Source organism: Equus przewalskii, chromosome 9, assembly GCF_037783145.1.
Source record: "Equus przewalskii isolate Varuska chromosome 9, EquPr2, whole genome shotgun sequence".
NCBI lineage: Eukaryota > Metazoa > Chordata > Mammalia > Perissodactyla > Equidae > Equus > Equus przewalskii.
In genome coordinates, this window is record NC_091839.1 from 47,391,947 (window position 1) to 47,414,188 (window position 22,242).

The following is a 22,242-nucleotide window of genomic DNA, read 5'->3' on the forward strand; positions in this document are numbered from 1 at the left end:
ATGTAGGGATTGACTAGTCAGGTTAAGGGAGTGGAAGGAATAAATAATGATTTCCAATTGGAGGCTTAGGTGGTTATATGCATGATGTGGCTATTTTCAGAGATAGAGAAAACAGGAGCTGTGTTTGAGAGGGTAGAGTTTCTTTAATAGAAGAGAACTGTGATTAAATTTAAAGTCTAATAGAAAATAACAATTGGAGACATAAAAGTTGAAGTAGGAAAAATCAGGGATAATAATGGAATGAGGTCACTTTACTCATTTTGATTCCAGAATTATGAGAAGTTATGAGCCTCAGATGGGAGGACAATTGTCTCTTCCACTGTGGTGGAAGGGAGGGAAACAAGAGTATTCTCTTTTGATGTATTCTCTTTGATGGCCTCCATTTTCTCTATTATGTTCACCAAATGTGGCACTTTTCTTCTGAATATTTGACTACTTGGTAAACTGAATATTCAAAAGATTATTTATTAGGAGTGAAATCAGAATAATAAAGTTAGATGACCCTTAAGGATGTTTTATTCAGACTACCAGAAAAGAAGCCAGCAGGGGCAATTGAATTACCATGATACAGCAGAAGTCCTCTCCTCCAAGGGCTGGAGTATTTGCATCTCTAAGATTAAGGGTTTCTCACTCTTCCATTTTTTACTTTAAAATTCCCTTTCCACCTTTCTTCTAATAATATCATCTCTGTTAAGTATGTTAATCAATCAGTTCATTTTCAGATTACTCAGTTATAAGTTAATTAAACTTGCTTCTTTCCTACACTCTTTAGTGTCACTTTTATCACATTGTCTCTCAGGCTGTTGACTTCTTTGTGGCTCATCCCTTCTATTTTAGTTCTTACTGGCCTATTCTCTTATTAGAGATTTAATGTGAAATTTCAGAAGCTCCTCATTAACTACAATGATGTGTTTTTATTTAATCCCAGCAAAGCTGGTGCTAATTGGTTTCACATGAGTTCAAAAGATGATCAGCCTGCAGTTTGGTCTCATCTAGAAACTGTTGTCATGGCAATGGCCTATGTAATACAGTGTTTACCTCTTTGGGTAGATATTCTCTCTTTTATTCCTGCAGCTTTCTTCTTAGTGTCTGTTGACATCCTTTGATATGCATGATGGTGTTTTGCTTTTTTCATTTTTGTTTTGTAACTGAAAGAGCCATAATTTTTTGTTGGGGAAAAGGGTGTAGGAAAGGGCTAGGGAAGATAGAACAGTTTGTTTCCCGTGGATTTACTCCCTTGCCCTGTGCACTGGACTAAAGCCTCTACAGAGAGAGGACCAGAAATTAAGGGGAATATTCTGGGAGAGATGTTGTGAGTGGCTCAGCACATTCAAAGCTCCTGGAGCCAGTGACAAAGTTTGATTCAGAGAGCCAGTTTTCTAGCTGCAGTGTGAACCCCAAAACTCTGGCGCCCAGAGGGTTAGAGGTCAGGGGACAGCTGGATTTGGGATTCTAAGCCCACACATTCAATGGGTAGGAGCAGACGTGAGGCTGCATCAACTGGATTCTCAGAATCGAGGGAGCCAAATGATGAAGAAAGACAAACAGGGTAGTTGGGGACTGCTCCTGCTAGACAGTTTGGGGTCCATGTAAAACTCCTGTGGTCTTTTACAGAAACAACTGAGAAACACTTTGAAGAAGAGAAGTTCCCGGCAGTGAAACCAATGGAGATCAAATTATCATAATATGGTCATAAAAGCATATGACCTTATGTACTAGCCTGGTAGGATCAAGGAAATTTGAAATATAAAAATTTACAGAGAAAAAATTCTTTATTCTGTTTTAAATAATGGCTAAAAGAAATATTTGTAAATCCTCTAAAAATTTTAACAGACAACATTATGTGGACAAACTCTGGGCTGTAACTGAAATTTTTATTTAGATGATTTCTTTTCTCTACCTTTATTGTTTTTAAGCAAATTGGCTCTTTTATGTTAGTCAATTTTTTTAACCAGTTTATTGAGGTCATATAGGTTTATAACATTGTGTAATTTCAATTGTACTTTATTATCTATCACTTTCTGTATTCTGTATTCTACAGTCTAACTGCATTGTGCTCACCACCAATAGTCTAGTTTTTATCCGTCACCATACATACGTGCCCTTTACCCCTTTTGCCCACCCCTCAACCCCTTCCCCTCTGGAAGCCGCTAATCTGTTCTCTTTGTCCATATGTTTATTTATCTTCCACATATAAATGAAATCATACGGTGTTTGTCTTTGTCTGGCTCATTTCACTTAACATAATGCTCTCAAGGTCCATCCGTGTTGTTGCAAATGTGACGATCTTGTCTATTTTTATGGTTGAGTAGTATTCCATTGTGTATATACACCACATCTTCTTTATCCATTCATCAGTCAATGGGCAACTTGGGTTGCTTCCACATCATGGTTATTGTGAATAATGCTGCAGTGAACAGAGGAGTGCATAAATCTCTTTGTATTATTTATTTCATATTCTTTAGATAAATACCCAGTAGTGGGATATTTGGATCATATGGCATTTCTATTTTTAATTTTTTGAGAAATCTCCATACCATTTTCCATAGTGGCTGCACCAGTTTCCACTCCCACAAGCAGTGCACAATGGTTCCCTTTTCTCTACATCCTCTCCAACATTTGTTATTTTTTTTGTCTTTTTAATTATAGCCATTCTGACAGATGTAAGGTGATAGCTCATTGTAGTTTCGATTTGCATTTCTCTGATAGTTATGTTGAACATCTTTTCATGTGCCTGTTGGCCATTTGCATATCTATGGAAAAAATGTCTATTCTCTGCCCATTTTTTGGTCAGATTGTTTGTTGTTTTGTTGTTAAGCTGTATAAGTTCTTTATATATTTTGGAAATTAACCCCTTGTTGGATTTATGATTTACAAATATTTTCTCCCGTTGGTGGGTTGTCTTTTCATTTTGTTCCTGGTTTCCTTTGCCTTGCAGAAGCTTTTTAGTCTGATGTCGTCCCATTTGTTTATTTTTTCCTTTTGTTTCCCTTGCTGAAGTATACATGGTATTCGAAAAATTGTTGCAAATACCAATGCCAAAGAACGCACTGTCTATATTTTCTTCTAGGAGTTTTATAGTTTCAGGTCTTCCATTCAAGTCTTTGATCCATTTTGAGTTAATTTTAGTGTATGGTTTAAGATAATGGGCTATTTTCATTCTTTTGCATTTGGCTGTCCAGTTTTCCCACTACCATTTATTGAAGAGACTTTCCTTTCTCCATTGTATGTTCTTGACTCCTCAGTTGAAGATTAGCTGTCCATAGACGTGTGGTTTAATTTCTGAGCTTTCAATTCTGTTCCATTGATCTGTATGTCTGTTCTTGTACCAGTACCATGCTGTTTTGATTACTATAGCTTTATAGTATATTTTGAAGTCAGGGATTGTGATGCCTCCAGCTTTGTTCTTTTTTCTCAGGATTCCTTTGGCTATTCAGGGTCTTTTCTTGTTCCATATAAATTTTAGAATTCTTTACTCTATTTCCATCAAGAACGTCATTGGAATTCTGATTGGGATTGCATTGAATCTGTAGATTGCTTTAGACAATATGGACATTTTAAATATATTTATTCTTCCAATCCATGAGCATGGAATATCTTTCCATTTCTTTATGTCTTCTTGAGTTTCTTTCAATAATGTCTTATAGTTTTCACTGTATAGGTCTTTCACCTCCTTGGTTATGTTTATTCCTAGATATTTTACTCTTTTGGTTGTGATTATAAATGGGATTGTATTCTTCACTTCTCTTTATGCTGGTTCATTATTAGTATATAGAGAAGCAAGTGGTTTTTCTAAGTTGATTTTGTACCCTGCAACTTTGCTGTAGTTGTTGATTATTTCTAATAGTTTTCTGGTGGATTCTTTAGGGTATTCTATATGTAGAATCATGTCGTCTGCAGACACCGAGAATTTTACTTCTTCTTTTCCAATTTGGATCCATTTTATTTCTTTTTCTTGCCAAATTGCTCTGGCCAAAATGAAGTTAGTTAATTTTTAAAAATGGCTCTACAAAGCAGCACATGAGGAATTCACCTGAAAGAGAATGTCACTAGCAGGAATACAACTATCAGAAAGGCCTTGAATTTGCAGGTGGAAATGTGTCAATAATCCTTGGTTTTCCTTGAATTGCTTTATAAATACCCCAACAATAAAACAAAGCTAGACTCCTCTCCTGCTCTGATTCACTCATCTACACTCTCTTGGGGACAGGAGGAGAATTATCTAAAACTTCTAGTATTCTAGACCAACTGTTCCAAGTTTCTAGAATGAGAATGGAGAAGTATTTGGTGAATCTAGTTTATTCTAATGAACAATGGCTCCAGAGTAAGTTACGTCATAAAATAAATTTTAATTCCCATAATTCATAGAATTCTTTGCAATTGTAAGCTGGAAATTAATTCTCAACATGTGTTTTAAAGCAGGGCCGGCCCAGTGGTGCAGTTGTTAAGTGTGCAAGTTCCGTTTTGGCAGCCCGGGGTTCGCCGATTCGGATCCAGGTGCGGACACGGTACCACTTGGCAAGCCATGCTGTAGTAGGGGTCCCACATATACCAGTGGAGGAAGATGGGCATGGATGTCAGCTCAGGGCCAGTCTTCCTCAGCAAAAAGAGGAGGATTGGGAGCAGATGTTAACTCAGGGCTAATCTTCCTCAAAAAAAACCCGAAAAAACAAATAACAACAACAACAAACATGTATTTTAAAGCAATATGTTTTGGAGTCAAGCCACTAGTGTCCACATCTTGATTGACCATTTGGTGTGTGACATGAGACAAACAGATGTGCATCAGTTTCCTCATCTGTAAAAGTGGATAAAACTGCATGTATTCATCTGGTCTTATGACATTTGAAGGAATTAATATTCGTTAAATTCTTAGAACCATGCTTGGCACATAGAAAGTGATACATACGTATTTGTTCAATGAAAAGAAATATATTTTCCGAAAGATTAAATGATAAAGTCTATATAAAAGTCTTAGCCTCAAACATTGCAAATGTCCAATAATTGCTAGCTATTTGGTCACTCAAAAAACATCTGTTGAGAGCAAGGATCTGCCAAGAGTGGCTAGGCACCAGGGATTAACTACTGAGGAAAATCACCCAATGTCTACATATGAGTGTAGTTACAGTTTAACAGAGGCAACAACATTAATCAAATACTCACACTAATATAGGCAAACTTGCTACTGCGGTAAGTGCTGTGCAAAAAATGACAGATGGTGCTATGTATGAGACATGTACTTGGGGCCTTTGATTTAGTGATGGTGGCAGGGAGGGGTGTTGGGAGGTTATCAAGCATCCTTCCATAGGCAACTGCCAGTGGAGCTGAGAGCTACAAAGTGAAAAGGAGCAAATCAACAACGAGAGGAGAAACCATTCCAGGGAGAGGGAAGAGCTGGTGCAGCGACCCCATGCAAGAGGGCCAAGCACAGCAGTACAGGGAATGCAAAAGGGAGCTGGTCATGCACTGAGGCTGCAGACAGAGGCAGGGTTCCCATCAGGCAGGGCTGTTTAAGCCACATGAGGACTTTTTTACTTTATCTTAAAAGCGATTGGAATTCATTGTCTGATCTGTGGTTTGAAAAGATCACTCTACTGCCGGGATTCTTGAACTTTCATGTACATCAGAATTATTTGGAGAACTCTTTTGTTTTTGGTGAGGAAGATTGGCCCTGAGCTAATATCTGTGCCAATCTTCCTCTATTCTGTATGCAGGACGCTTGTATGCAGCACAGCATGGCTTGATGACCGGTGTGTAGGTCTGCACCCAGGATCTGAACCCCCGAACCCTGGCTGCCTAAGCAGGGCATGAGAACCTAACCACTATGCCATCGGGCCAGCTCCTTGAAGACTTTTTTAAAATGGATTTCTGGGCCTCACCCCAGAATTTCTAATTCCATATGTCTGGGTTTGGGTGGAAGTATTTTGCATTTCTAATGAGATCCCAGGTGATGCTGATGCTGATGCTACTGCTACTGGTGTGAAACCAGTTCTCATACTTTGAGAACCACTGGTCTACTGCATTGAGCATATATTAGAAGGATCAAAAGTGAGGGCCAGGTGGACCACTTCAAAAGCAATGTCAGCAGTCTACAACAGATGATAGACATCTGACCTAGAGAAATGGAGAAAAGTCAACTAATCTAAGAAATATTTAGGAGGCAATATTGGCAGGATTTGATGCTGGGTTGGGTGTGGATTTGAAGGAGAGGGAGATGCCAAGGAGAGTCCACTGAGTTATTGCTCTACTTTGTCATCTGGAAGGACGAAAGTCACATCTTCAGAGTCAAGAATGCATAGTAATATATCAGCCCAAAATGAGAGTTTTTTTTTAAAAAGGCTCCCTTGACCTTTATTGGCTGGCTGCTTTGGGGTAAAAATCTGACAAGAATCATAGAAAGGGCTGGTTCTGACAGCCAAATTATGAAAGACTGTTGGCCTCAAGGAAATCCGGAAAGCATGTTCTGGGAAAATGCCACAAAAGCAGCCCCTGGCCCTGTCTGTGGTGTTCCCCATGAACAGGAGGCACACGGGCCAAGTTACGCTTGGGCTCAATGTCAGATCTGATTGTTTGAGCTGCAGCTGAAGCCGGTAAATAGAGCTTCTAAAGTGAATAAAGTCAGCGATTAAGAACTAGTGATTATGAGTAGAGAGAGAAGAGAGCAGCTAAAAGATCAAACTAAAGAGAGTTAATCCCTGAATTGAAAAGAAAATTTCAAAGAGAGTGAATGTAGAGACTATGCAAGATAAAGAAGTTTGTGATGCAGGAAAAGTGGCAATTGGCAGCTTGCACACCAAAGGAAACCATAGTCTGGGACAAAAATGAAAGCGGAAAAAAAAGAGACATTGTTGAGCATTTTAGAGGTAATATTCCTAAAGATTAAACCACTGCAGAAATAAGTCAGAATTCTGGTATGTGCCAGAGTGTGTTCTGAGGGATAGTCAGGAAGAGTACTGGTGACCCAAACTGGCATATTTTGGTGGCAGCTTCTGCAGTATTTGGAGGAAGGAAAACAGAGGCTTAACCCTGGAAATACCAGAGATCGTACATTTTTCCCTCTTGGCCCGTCCGCTCAAGTTCCAAAGGTCTTTGAGAAAGGTTCGCAAACACAAATTTGATAGCATTCCAGACATCAACCAGTATCTTCTTGCCAAAAAGTAAATGGCATCTTTCCCAGAGGCAGGAGGCGTTTGGCTCAGGATCTAATGGGAGAAATGTGGGAACTCAGAGAAGGAAGGCCCATGAGAAAGGTTCAGTAGAATGTGAAGTGTCAAGGGAATCTTTGAAAGTGAAGTGATGAATATATAACGTTTTATGTACTTTGAGGCAGAATATAATTTGATATAGAGTATAGAAAATATAAGGCTTATATTTTTATTCTTGTAAAGGTTCTTCGCATAAAAATTGTAGAGACAAATAAAAGCAAAACAAAACAATAACAAAAACAAACAACCCCCCTAAGTTAAATAAAACTGGGCAATTTAAATTATGAACATTGACTGTAGTATTCGGAAGACTTTTCTAGAATCCTAGAGTAATATAATGACACTAAACACCATAATTATTAGATGGGGAACAAATCGTTCTTTGAGCCTGCTTGAGCAGATTACTGATAGTTCAGTTAGACACCACCTACCACCAAATACCTAAATTCTGGGTGGAGTCTATGGCTTAACATAAAATGAAAAGATTTGTTTGCTCTTTCGAGAATTTATATGTATATTTTTTTAATCCAGATAATTACGGACTTATTTTGAAAGATTCAAATTATATACTTCATATCCTCCAGTAAGAAAAAAAGGAGGAGGGGAGAAAATCAGTTGAGTTTTTTTCTTGGTTAGAATTTGTTTTGTTTTTTGTTTTGATTTGTTTGTTCAAGCATAAAGACAATTAAAACTAATGTAAACAAAAAGGAAATTATTGAGAGTTTATGGGTAGTTCTTGGAGCTGAAGGAATACCTGAAGAACCAAGCCCAGGGAAACGGGATCCTGACTAGCTCCTTGCACCTGGGCAGCGGTCTTCATGCTTGTTTTCTCAGGGAACCCCACTGCGATTAATCAGCTCCAGCATTTTTCCCTCTTGGCCCTTGCACTCACGTTCCAAAGTCCCAGCAGGAAAGTTTGAATGATCTGGCTCCCCTGGTGAACATTGGTGAGGAAAGGAGGAGATATATTTCTCTGCAGTCCCAAAGATTGCACCCACGAGAGGTGATATCCCAATAAGAAATTGGGTGCTATTCTCAGAAGAAGGGAGAGTGATTGTCAGGCAGTAAAAACCAATAAATATCTGCCACAAAATCCTTTAAGTACAATATGCTTATATTGTAACCCTTTGTGAAAAGGCTGATTCCATGAACTACTGAAAAACCTTGCTTATATTCATTAGAAATTTTTTCTTATATATTTTATTTGTACATTATTAATAATGAGTTATGTTTTGAACTTAGAGGAGAATGTGTGTGTGTGTGGTTAGAAAGGGTAATAATTTTCATAGAAGTCGGAAGAGATCTATCATTCCAAAAGAGTTTCAGCTATGATGAGAGCTCTGATTCCTGACTATTTAACAGAGAAAAATAACATAATAGCAGACACTTACCTAGTTCTTTCTATGGTCTGGGCACTATCAGAAGCACTTTTCAAATTTTATTTTATTGAAGAAGGAAGAAGCCACAAGGTGACTATATGTGCAATCTTTCTTTCTTTCTTTCTTTTTTTTTTTAACTAATTCTAACTTTAGTCCATCTATCAATTGGTCAATGATTTGCTTCTCATCTTTGGAGTTGATCCAAATATCCCCAAATGGATCTGAAGTTCTATTCACAGAACAAAATTCTGTTCAACAATGATCTTTACACATTTTTAGTGAGGATAAAAAGTCTGACCTTATCAGGGATGGTTTGATTGTGTACCCACACAACAAATAGAGAATAAGTGTACCACACAGGGATTGTCAAACATGTTGACCCAAGAGCTCCTAAAGGCATAAGAGACAATCTCTTCAACCCCTCATGCCTATTACTGCAAGACAGAGAGGTGGGGTGAAGAAGTAGGTGGTGGCTGCAATGTAGGGAAAAAGTCCCATGGGACAAGTTACAAGTCCAACTGTCCTGTTCTATCTTAAAGTTTTAAGCAAGTGTGGAATTCTATTCTACAGTATACCCCTGTTTCCTCCAACTTAAAATAAGTATTCAAAACACTCATATACCAAAAAAAACTTAAAGTGGAATTACAACTCCTTGAAGAAGGCTCCTGTTCTTTTTGGTTTCACATTTCTCTCCCTAATACCTTGAAGTATGTTCATGGTTTGGGAATCACAACTGGAACCTTTTCTAGTCCAAGCTCTCTTCCATTCCCTAACACTTTAACACTCAGCAGTGCAGTCTTCAAGTATGACTGGAAGTAGTCTCTGAATGGAAAGCACCTTCATATGTGTACCAAGTCTTATCAAGTAGTGTTTTTACTAAAGATTCTGTCATTAATGCTAAAATCTTTAAATTATATTCTTTTATAGTACTTGAACCTATTTAAAAAAGTTGAAAAGTTTGAATTATCCTATTTACTGTTACAATTTACTTTATGCTATAAATGTATTGCTGTCTCTCGTGAAAGCTATAGTAACACTGCTGCAAGTGCTTTAAAAATAAATTCTATCGATTAACAGTTCAAGACATGTTGGATACCCAGCTGAATTTTAGTTATGAGGAGGATGTGAAAAGGTTCCTGTCAAGGGGCTGTCAATTTGGCTCCAAGAGGCAGACTTTTCTGACAGCTTCTGTACAAAGCAGGGGTCACTGAGTAACTGCCCCTGTTGGTTAGTAATTGACTCCGACAGCACTGAAAAGTTGAGGGGAGAGGATGTGCAAAGAGTTAATGAGAAGTTCAAGGAATACAAAATGTCCAGGAAGCAGGAAAACTGACAGGCACACAGTGGAAGGAACATTGTATCTGCCTAGTGACCAATTCTTTCTTATTTGGCCAAAAAAGGAGTCACGGGACTAAAATGTACTAAATAGATGCCAACTTTGAGATGCAACAAAGACAGGCAAAACTGGGAGATTTTGCTCATCTAGTGGTAGGAATACCTGTATGTCAATTTAAATGGTAGTTATGCTGTAGAGGGATATATGTTAAATGCACAGAGAAAGCAACTAAGTAAACATTCATTCATTCACACACAGCTCATTTTTGTTTACCAAGTTACCAAGCATTTTACCTTGCATATATTTGGGACTCAGCAACCCCCTCATTCATTCATGCAACATATACAGCATTTATTAAGCACCTACTGTATTCTGGTGATCAGAATTCAGCAGTAATGAAACAAAGCCCCTCATGGAGCTTATATTCTGGTATCATCAAGATGATTGCATTCTCCTGGCTGCAGACTGGGGAATCTGTGAACACAAAAGGTAGTCATCAAGTGCCCAGACTCTGGAGCCCGATAGCCTGGGTCTGAAAGTATACTCTGCCACTTCTAACTGTGTGACCTTGGGCAAGTTTCTTAACTATATTGGGCCTCATTTTCTTCATCAATAAAATGGGAATATAGTGAAGTAATACGTGTGCTTACATATCTACATACGTTAATATAAATGCTCAGATCAATGTTTGGCACTAACAAGCACCGTATAAGTGTCTGGTATTGTTCTGATTAAAGGAAATTTATGTAAATTTAACTCATGGGTAAATAGTCCTCAATTATAAAGAATGGAGACCAGGAAATCAAGACAATAAAACTTGAGGTGCCAAATGCACCTCAATAGATTATCAATGTTTGTATTATTTGTTCAAAGAAGATTGTAGAAGTCAAGAAAGAACATAACTCAATGGTCAAGCTAGTTAACTATGTCTCTGGCTTTCAATTTTCTTATCTGTGAAGATGTGATAAAAGGCCCCCTTGATAGGGGCTCTAGGAGGATTGTGGGAAATGATGTGTGCAAAATGCTAGCACAAGGCCCAGCTGAGAGTGAGCATTTCTTAAATGTGGGCTATTAAAGTTGTAACCTGGTTGTATTGAATTGATATCATTTATTTAGATGGTTTTTGCCATTGCATTTCAATTCAAAAAAGATTTGAGGAAGCTTTCAATGAGAGCATTTCTAAAAACCATTAATCACCGGCCTCATAGATAAACAGAACAAAACACTGGAGTGCTCAATCAAATGAGGTATCTTAAAGATCAATATTACTCCATTAGAAAGGAGATCCTTCCAGTAAGTTTTCTGAGTCTGTAGATCTCAAAGTCTAGAAAAAATTGAGAGATTGTCCAACTAGTTAAGTTTATAAAGCAGGATCAGACATAACTAAACTGCCGTAAATTTACGCTTGAATTAAATCATGATATATATTCAATACTCTTTATTGATAAATTTTTGTATTTTTGCATCTGTCTTCATAAATGAAATAGACTTTTTTTAACTTTCCATATTTCTTTTGGTAACAAGATAAAAATTGGCTCACATAATGAGTTAAGCTTCTTTGCTTATTTTTCTGTTCTCTACAATGATTTTATTTTTAAGGTGATAGCGTTCCTTATTCATTGAATTGTTAATATCACTCCCGCAATATCATCTAGGTCTAGTGTTTGTTTTTAGTTGTTATCATTTATGAATTCCATTTCTTTAACTGCTATTTCTTTAATCAGAATTTCTGATTAAAATTGGCATTTTTCTATTTGTGCAGAAATACAACTATTCATTTAATCAGATTTTCAAATTTATTAGCATAAAATTACTCAATATAAGCATTTCTAGTTTTTTTCTATATTAAATCAATAATTATTTACTCTTTTTGGCATTTAATTTGAATTTCTCTTTTTCTTGATTATCCTTGCCTGAAGTTTATCTTAGTATTTTTTTCCAGTTTTATTGAGTTATAACTGACATATAACATTATATTAGTTTAAGGTGTACAACATCATGATTTGGTGTATGTAATATTGCAGAAAGATTACCATAATAAGTTTAGTTAACATCCATCACCTCCCATGGTTACATGTGATGTTATTGATCGTCTCAAATTTTTGCTCTCAATTTTAATGATTTCCATCACTACTTTTATTTTTAACTTCTTATTTCTTTAGCTTTGGACCATTATTCTTTGTCCAGCTTGTTGAGTTAACCAATTTGTTAATTAGTTTCCCCAAAATTGTGCAAATCTGTAAATTTACTTCTAAGTACTGTTGTAAGTACCTTTCACAAAATTTGATATGTAGTACCATCAATGTCATTTAGTTCTAAAGGGTTGAGATTTCCATCATATTCCTCCCTGAGTTTCTTTGCAGCTCAAGGGTTCATTAATAGTTCCCAGACATATTTAGCATACACGTATTTGTTTTCCTTTTCTTATTCACTGGACAGGACTGAAGCTAACTTTGATGGTAAGCCTGTCTTTGATTACTATAGTTCTGTTCTAGGAGTGCTCCAGAATACAAAGTCCAGACTCTTTGGACTGACAAAATCAAGCTTTACTACATAGAGAATGTCAAATCCTTTAAGAAAAACTGCATAACAAAAAAAATATGACTTTTAAAATGTTCACATAAATTTAAGTAACTAAATGAAGGACAATTTCTCCCTTCTTCTGGAAGGAAAATATCTAACGTTTCTACACTAGCTTTGGTCAAGATTTCAAAATACTTTACTGAATCTGGAATTGATAGACCATATTATTTTGGTGAGAAAAACAATGAGATTCACAGAATCAGTAAGAATTTGATCAGGAGATAGTTTCACAAACATATTTCATATTTTATCTTTGTGTTCATAGTCATAAGGAGGCATGAATGTCAAAGAGGAAAAATCTTGAAGACATTTGATTTAAAAAAATTTAAACGGCTTCACTCATCTTTTTGGCTGCAATCTGCTAAGATTCACAAGATCAATATTGTTCTCCATGAAATATATTTCTTTTTTTGAGAATCCATTTATTTTTATAATACTAGCATCATTTTAATGCTAAGCAAAACTGCTTTAATGCCCCAGTACTACATAAGAGAAAATGTTGTTCTAATGCCATTAGAGCATTTGATTACCACATCCAGTAGATATTGGATGTACTAACAGATTATTAAAAGTAAGCAAAGAAAATTGTAAGAAAAAATAAAAATAAAACTATGAGGGGTTTTAATTTATCAAATTTTTGCATCAGTGTACTCACTAGAAAACAAAACAAAGCAAAAAACAGATATCAAATCAAGAGTTGCCATTTTTTACAGCATGATCATCCTGATGCATTCTTAGCAGTGAAGAAAGATTTATGCTAAAAAACAAAAATATAATTTTTTCCTTTAAATAGTTTGGTTTTCTACTGAATTCCATCTGAACTGCGAAGTTATATTACAGTCTCAAAAAGTGCACTGGTAAATAAGTCATTATTATCAACTGGGAGATGTTCCTGAATCTGACGTGGTTTCAAAATACTAAAAATATTAGTCCTAGCTTTGGTGATGACAGTCTTTGTTGTGCCAGATTTCCATAAGCAAGTAAAAACATAACAGGTAAGGATGGCATTGAAAAAAAATGTAACTTGGCTTGAAGGTATGCTGGTACATTTATAACAAATTCTGACTCATTATTTGAAGAATATAAGGGAAACTTCCTTTTATTTTTTATTTATTTTGTTTGTTTTTTATTGCAGTAACATTGGTTTATAATATTATATAAATTTCATTGTTAGATATTTCAACTTCTGTGTAGATTACATCATGTTCACCACCCAAAGACTAATTACAATCCATCCCCACACAAATGTGCCTAATCACCCCTTTCACTCTCCTCCCTCCCTTCTTCCCCTCTAGCAACCACCAATCCAATCTGTTTCTATGTGTTTGTCATTGTTTTTATCTTCTACTTTTCATTGAGATCATACAGTATTTGACTTTCTCCCTCTGACTTATTTCACTCAGCATAATACCCTCAAGTTCCATCCATGTTGTTACAAATCACAGGATGTCATCATTTCTTCTGACTGAGTAGTATTCCACTGTGTATATATACCATATCTTCTTCATCCATTCGTCCTTTGATAGGCACCTAGGTTGCTTCCAAGTCTTGGCTATTGTGAATAATGCTGCAATGAACATAGGGGTGCGTGTATCTTTATGCGTTCGTGTTTTCAAGTTCTTTGGAAAAATACCCAGCAGTAGGATAGCTGGATTATATGGTAGATCTATTCTTAAGTTTTTGAAGAACCTCCATACTGTTTTCCACAGTGGCTGCACCAGTTTGCACCCCCGCCAGCAGTGTATGAGTGTTCCCTTCTCTCCACATCCTCTCCAACACTTATTGGGAAACTTCCTTTTAAAAGTAGTTTCTTGCCTTAAATGAAAGTTCTATTTCTCTCAATAGTTTGATAACACTGAAAAGGTAAATGCAGTTGATTTTGTGATTAAGTATATTTTAGGATGTACCACCTGTTCATCTCAAATTATATTTATGACTTACTCCTCATCCCTGCCCCTACCTATCCCTCTATCTTTCTCTTTCTGTTTCACAGAAAAAAGTATGACACCAGCATCCAAAGGAATTCTCCGCCCATTTTTAATCGTCTGCATTATCCTGGGCTGCTTCGTGGCATGTCTGTTCATTTACATCAAGCCCACCAACAGCTGGATCTTCAGTCCAATGGAGTCAGCCAGCTCAGTGCTGAAAATGAAAAATTTCTTCTCCACCAAAACTGATTATTTTAATGAAACTACTATTCTGATTTGGGTGTGGCCATTTGGGCAGACCTTTGATCTTACATCCTGCCAAGCAATGTTCAACATCCAAGGATGCCACCTCACAACAGACCGTTCTCTGTACAACAAATCTCATGCAGTTCTGATCCATCACCGAGACATCAGTTGGGATCTGACTAATTTACCTCAGCAGGCTAGGCCACCCTTCCAGAAATGGATCTGGATGAATTTGGAATCACCCACTCACACACCCCAAAAGAGTGGTATTGAGCACCTGTTCAATCTGACTCTGACTTATCGCCGCGACTCAGATATCCAAGTGCCTTATGGCTTCTTGACGGTGAGCACAAACCCCTTCGTGTTTGAAGTGCCAAGCAAAGAGAAGTTAGTGTGCTGGGTTGTAAGTAACTGGAACCCTGAGCACGCCAGGGTCAAGTATTACAATGAACTAAGCAAAAGTATTGAAATCCATACCTATGGGCAAGCATTTGGAGAGTATGTGAATGATAAAAATTTGATTCCTACCATATCTACTTGCAAATTTTATCTTTCCTTTGAAAACTCCATCCACAAAGATTACATCACAGAAAAGCTCTACAATGCTTTTCTGGCTGGCTCTGTACCTGTTGTTCTGGGGCCATCTAGGGAAAACTATGAAAATTATATTCCAGCAGATTCATTCATTCATGTGGAGGATTATAACTCTCCCAGTGAGCTAGCAAAGTATCTGAAGGAGGTTGACAAAAACGATAAGTTATACCTTAGTTACTTTAACTGGAGGAAGGATTTCACAGTAAATCTTCCACGATTTTGGGAATCACATGCATGCTTGGCTTGTGATCATGTGAAAAGGCATCAGGAATATAAATCTGTCGGTAATCTAGAGAAATGGTTTTGGAATTAAAGTTTTTCATCATTTGCACACTTGGCAAATTATTTTGATGAGATATCATCCAAGTTTTGTGGATGAAAAGAGAGACAACATTCCGCTTTTGTGTCACAATTTATTTTTATCACTCTCTTTTGGGTAACATGTATATTTTGATGGAGATTTTTAAAAGCTCAGCATTAGCAATCATTCCATTTGGTTTTAAATTATCTTGTATATACCTAATTATGTGCGCTGAAAAATAATTTATTCTTTGCTATCATTCGTAAACAGTTTTTTTCACATTTTTGTAGTTGTTTGCAATGTAAGTTTGTGATATGATTATTGTTTCTACATTGATCAACTGTTTAATCTATTTGGGAAATGAAGATGCACATCTTAAAATATGAGATATTTTCACTAGATAGTATAATCTCTAGTTCCAAGTTTGCATAATGTAACAAAGGAAAAGTGTTTGTAATTGAATTCTAACCTCTTTGACTTCGAACTTGAACAAAGTGTATAACTGTCTCTGTTTGATCTATTTTTTACCTGTTTACCACATTTGTTTAGGCAGAATTATTCCTATAGTGAATAAAAAAGATAGTGAAGCAGAACTGTGATATTCAGAAAGCTATTAGACTTCCCATTTATTTTCACTAAGTTTACTCGCAAATGTAGCTACTAGTTCTCATGATCTTAAATTAAATTATTCAAGTGTTTTAAAATATCCAATTTTTTGAGAGTTTTAGTACCTGAGAAATAATCCTAATAACAGTTAAGCAAATCTAAGGCAGTTCTCTTCCTGATCCTGATAACACATTATTATAAAAAAACAAATAATTTCCTCAAATAACAAAGGAAAAGGATATGTATAGTTACAAATCATATTTATAAATGGTACGTTTATGTACAACTTTTAATAACATATCAATTTAAAATACCTTTTCTGAAGCCCTAATATTTAAAACAGTATTTATTTTGCTATATGGAGAAATAAATAGATATAACATTTGATAGGTTTGTTCTATCATTTAAAAGAACCTAAACGAAATTATCAAGGTGTTAAATAGAAGATGTGGGAGTCTATAGGAAACACACAATGTTAACACAGAGTAAGATCTCAATGCATATTTGTTGAATGAATAAATAAATGGCATTGAAAGTCATGGAAAAATTTTTGTTTGTTTCAATGAAGTGACAGTTCTAGCCTAGAGGTACTAACTGGAGATGATGTTTCTTATTCCATTTTAGCAATTATTCACATATAGTACACTGCCCTCAGGGTTTTACAGAACCAAAATAAACTTATCATTACATTAGGTTTTTGGAGAATTTATCTCTGAACTTGCGGTTGCTTTATAGCATTTCTCCTCTATAAGGGTTAGGGGCTGGATGTAAGCAGAGAATAGTAGGTGAGAAAATATGGGATGCTAAGAATTCTTCAAGGAAAGCATTCCCCCCCAAAAGTCTTTAATGACTTTATCCCATTCAGGCCAAAAATCCATCAAAAGAATCAACATGTTCTGATGACATCCATTTGTAGAGAGAGGCAAATTTCAATTCAGTAAGAAGGAGACATGTCGAACAATCCAGACTCTTTTTTTGAGGGAATGAGATCTCTGGAGCACCCAAAGGATCTGAGCAGAGGAAGATCCTTGTATTGGGTGGAGAATTGTTTGATCCTCAGGTTTATTTCTTTACCCACGATTGAACACGGATGCTGTGTCAGGTAATGTACTAACCAGAGATAAAGATGAACAAGGTACATACTATCACAGCCTTAAAGGAGCTTCCAGTTAAGAGGTGAGGTACATAAGAGCTTCCTCTGAGTCTGTGTTTATGCACATACTACTCTCAATGGAGTTTATATGAGTCACCACTGATTTAACAAAAATAAGACAGCAAATTTCCCCAACTGCTTAGCTATTTGACATGTTTCTGAGCTGCAAACTTTGTTACTCACTTGAACCAATGTAGATTCCCTTCATGTTATCTGTTCTAACCACACTGCATTAAGAAATAGTATGTCTGTGTGGATGCCCTCCCAGATAAGGAAAGATCTCCATGTGATCTTTTATTTCTCATGTTAAAATAATCAAATTCATACATTTACTTTGTTATTTTTTGGCCTATGAAAAGTATAAGGATCTGAAGAGGATGCATTGCCAACAAGTTTAGAAAGTACCTGCTTTTCTGAAAGCCGAAAAACATTCAACGTCATGACAACCTGCCTTTCTGTGGCAGATGCTCATGATTTCCGAGAAGTAAGAAACCTGAATCATTGTCTCTATTATCAGATTCGAATTTGGTTTCTTTCTTAGACTTTGACTATAATCACATGCTGATAATATGATTCAAGCCAAGGCAATAATATTAAGTGACTAACTGGCACCACTGTATATTGAAAACCCATTACTGAGTCCCAGAAGAATGTTTTCTGAGTTTGAAGTGCCAAAATGAATGAGGTAACTTCAGTTCTGGGGCCATTGATCAGTGAGTTTTAGGGCTAGAAGGAATTATAACAATGCTTACAAACCAATCCCTTTATTCTATTTATGAGTTAACTAGATTCAGAGATAATATTTATTCAAGACATATATTGAGACACACCCACACACTCACACACCCCGCAGCTAATGACAGCCGATATTAGAATTTAAGGCTCTTATCTTTCTTAATCCTGCATTCTTGTTCATTGTATTTCTCACTTTATCATAGAAGTACATCTCAGTTCCTACAAATGTGAATGCCTTATAGGTATTATTAGGGCCTGTAGAATATTACACTCTATGTGGAGGCACTCTGACCTTTGAAAAGGTATAGAATAAACAGAACATCAAATTTATTAGCATTCTTTCTGGTTTAGATATTTTAGAAGTTGAGCTTTAGGAGAAGGAAATGGATTTTCAATACATTTTAAATGCAGTACTTGAATGTATTGAAATGCAACCCTCAAGATGCTATATGGTTCTCAGCTACTCCTTCAATAAATCCTGTGGATTGCAATTCTTTTTAAGGATATCATATGGTGAAAGATATTGATTTGCCAAAATTGGCTTGCTGCTTGTTATAAAAACAATTATGCCAGGGGACAGATTGTGGATATAAAAAAGAATAGATTGTTTAAAAAGTTTTATTTCAAAATATCAAAAATCTATTACCTTCAATGGGCTGAATATTTAAATATTAATTATTGTAGACCTTACTAGTAGGAATATATGAATATTAGTTGTTATAGGCTTTATGAGTAACAAAATACACTGAATTCTCCATATCCAGCAGTATTACAGTCTGAAAAAAAAAAGACATGACAGTCACATTTTATGATAGCCATAAATTTGACAATATGAAGTAGAAACAAAAAAATTGTCTTAGTGGGAAACCAATATCAGTTTAAAAATTTTATATTTGCTGCATAAGTCCTTACTATGCTAGAATGTACAGAAACGTTTTCTGTTGTGAGGGCTTAGAAACCTCAGAGCATTTGAGTGTAAAGTGACAGAATATTTAGGAATTGTTTACTGAGCCTTTAAATTCTTGCCTCCAGTTGGAAGTTAAATACGGAAAGAATAGGAACCTATACTGTTGATATCTTTTGCCTGCCTATTTTCAAACTAGATTCCATGAGTCTTAAGGTAACCACCTAGAAAATGTCTTTGCATGAATTAATGTTACCAAAACAAGGTTTAGGTCCTTACATTATGACTTAGTGCTTAACCATATCTTTGAGTTCCCTTGAACTCTGATCTCATTTAGGAACTTTTTAACAAATTAATTATAATCAAGCTGTTAAATCAAGCTTCAGAATTTAAAAGATAAGCACAGCGCCCAACAGAGAGGAGGATCTGAAACTAGGTGTTGAATGAATAAACAAATTGCATTCGAGGTTATGCAAAATATTTTTTAAGTATGATAACAGTCCCAGTTTATTGGTACCAGCTAGAGATGATATTTTATATTCATTTCATTGGTCGGTTTGCTGCCTAGATGCAAAGGGAAGGCATTTTATGTCCTTCCAGACTTACTGCGTTCTAAGACCCCCTAAGAAGTAACATTTCAAGAAAGATTAGAAAGGATTTGGAACATGTTAACATTCTATTCAAATATTAATATACCAACTGTTTCTAATAGGAAAGACAGTAAGTATTTAACGAGAATATAAAGTTCAAGCACTGTGAAGGGCACATATTTATTACCAAACTATGCACGGAGAGAAATATAGTTTCTTTCCTCCCTAACTGCACTCCTTTGTATTGCAAACATCAGTCAATTAAGAGGATATTTTTTTCTAGATGTCTCTCATCTAGAGATTTTGTAGCATTTTGCAAATGGGTAAGCTCCACTGCCATCCAAAGTGTTCTCTGTCTCAGTAATTCATATTGAATGTATCTGTAGTCATAAGCATTGTATAGAACAATCAACAGAACATAACTGAGAGAGAGCCTGCTAAACCAGAAATGTGAATACTGCTAGGCTGGGTTATGGGTTCAACAAACCATAATTTTGAGAAAGCCGCTTAACTTCTCTGGACCTTGTTGTTTGTAAGATTCCTTCTAGCACTATTACTCTCTCATCTAAGATCTAAACTGATATATGCACATATTTGCAAATGAAATTTCAGTGACCATCTCAAAATAAGTTTTTGGAGGTAAATATTCCAAACAGATTTCCCTCTTCTTTTTCTGAATAGACTTTTAAAGTATAAAACTGATTATTTAACCTAATATGTGGAGAGAACCTAATCCAATGCTTGGACTATAGCAAGTCCTCAATTAACTAACTTTCCTCCTCCAACTCTTTCCTACTCTTATTTCTCTACCTGCATCCTCCGCAATTCATGCACTCACTGCTCACTGAGACCTTAATTGCTTGCAGAAAACCAACCCACATATTGGCTTTATTTTAAAATATTGTAGATATTTTTAATGCCATCCAGATTCTTATGAAAATAATCTAAAATTTTTTATTGATGCAAAAATTTCAGGGAAACAGTGGAGGCACATAGTCAGTCCCCAGATGACAATAAAATGGGGAGTATAATTTGAATACGCTAGATTAAATACGTCTAGATAATTTAGTTATTTTTGAATTCATGGTTAATATATATTTATGCATTTGATTTACTTTAAAAATGTTTTGAAGAATTTTAAAAGGACCTCTGCAACATCAACCACCTTTCCTCAGTGTGACTGAAAGCCTGGTTCCTGGTTCTTCTGACCTGGAATCACCAAAAGTCTTTATTAACAATACCGGTTTCTGGGCCCTGCTCGTTCAGTTAGAATCTCTTGAAATAAGTCCAAACAACCATGCTTTTAATACATTTCCTAAGTTAGTCTGTTCCGTACTATAATTTGTGACCCATCCTAAGCCAGCAGTTCTCAAACACACATATGTCTTTGGGACTTCCTGGATCGGTTGCGTAAGAATCTTTTGAAAGAGTGTTAATAATACACAGCTTCTGATTCTCTGGGTCTGAGATGAGAGCTGGAATCTGTATTTTAAAAATCTCCCCAGATAGTTCTGATGTGCTGTCAGTTTTGAGGCCTATGTCTTCGCCACCCACTAAATGGGAAGTATTCTATTACTCAACATATACAAGCTATCACCTGGAATCTTCCAGAATATGTCAGTAAAGTATTCCTCTACTTCAAGATCCAAGACATTCTCTATGTCTGTTATTTCATGCATAAGCATAATGCTGACTGACTAATCTCTTCATCTGGGGCAGGTGATTTACAGTCTCCAGAACCTCTTTCAATTATTGAGTGGTTTATAGCGGTATTTCTCAAGCCTGGATGCACATCTGAATCACCGGTAGAGGATTTAAAGCTGCAGATGTCCAAACCCGATCTCCAGAGACCTGATCCAGTTGGTCTGAGAGAGGCCCCAGAATCAAACAGTTGTAGAGGCGCCACAGGTGATACCAATGTGGGGCCACCTCTGGGAACCACCGGTCTACACAGAACGCATGAGCAGTTCTTGGCCTGGAGGAATTAATAGGCTAAGAAGAGGTTATATATCTTAAAAAAATACCTCTCATTCTCTTTTTAGCTTCTAATGACATGTTTGCATTTTGCAATGTGGAAGACTAGACTACACAATTAGTAGAATCCTTTATAACCACAAAATCTTATGCTATTGTGATCTGCTTATCCTCTCTATGGGTTTAAAAGACCTCTTCCCCAGGTCCCAAAGTCCTTGCTTGGTGGATGGAAACATAGCTTGCAATTGGGATATAGCAATGAGCTATAGCATGTGGATTCTTGGTGACCACAGATGTAGAATTGAACCCCAGCTCTGCCACTCACTGTGTGCAAGTGACTTGACTTCTCTTAGCCTCAGATTTTACATCTGTAAAGTGGAGGTAGCTTATTCCTGATGTGTTTCTTGTGAGGACAAGTGAAATGACATTTAAGTGACTAGACAATGTGTTCAATTAGTATCATTTGTTATCATAAAAGATCATTGTGCGGAACTCAAAACTATTTCTGAAATTTCAGTTCTAAAATTCTGAAAACACTAAGCAGACAGCTTATACGAATCATTGCAAATTTAAATAAGCCAAAGAAATGTTCTTCAGGAAAAGAGAAACAAACAAATATAGTGTGGAAGCATGCACTTGTGTCTTCCATAATTACTAAGCAATGGAAGGGGTATGGGGAGCTGACAGTGGTAGCACATGGGCATTATT

The 22,242-nt window shown here is 36.2% G+C and overlaps 1 protein-coding gene across 6 annotated transcripts in view; it reads left to right on the forward strand.

Moving 5' to 3' along the window:
- Positions 1 to 22,242, forward strand: part of FUT9 (fucosyltransferase 9) — a 210,507-nt gene that overhangs the window by 172,529 nt on the left and 15,736 nt on the right. For 5 of the 6 annotated variants that reach the window (XM_008516079.2, XM_008516098.2, XM_070556694.1 and 2 more), the window contains one exon: positions 14,497 to 22,150. In XM_008516079.2, the coding sequence (XP_008514301.1) occupies positions 14,497 to 15,584 (1,088 nt within the window). In that variant the 3' untranslated portion in view covers positions 15,585 to 22,150. Of the gene's footprint in view, positions 1 to 14,496; positions 22,151 to 22,242 lie in introns of those variants that run through there. The other variant, XM_070556697.1, reaches the window with a different exon arrangement.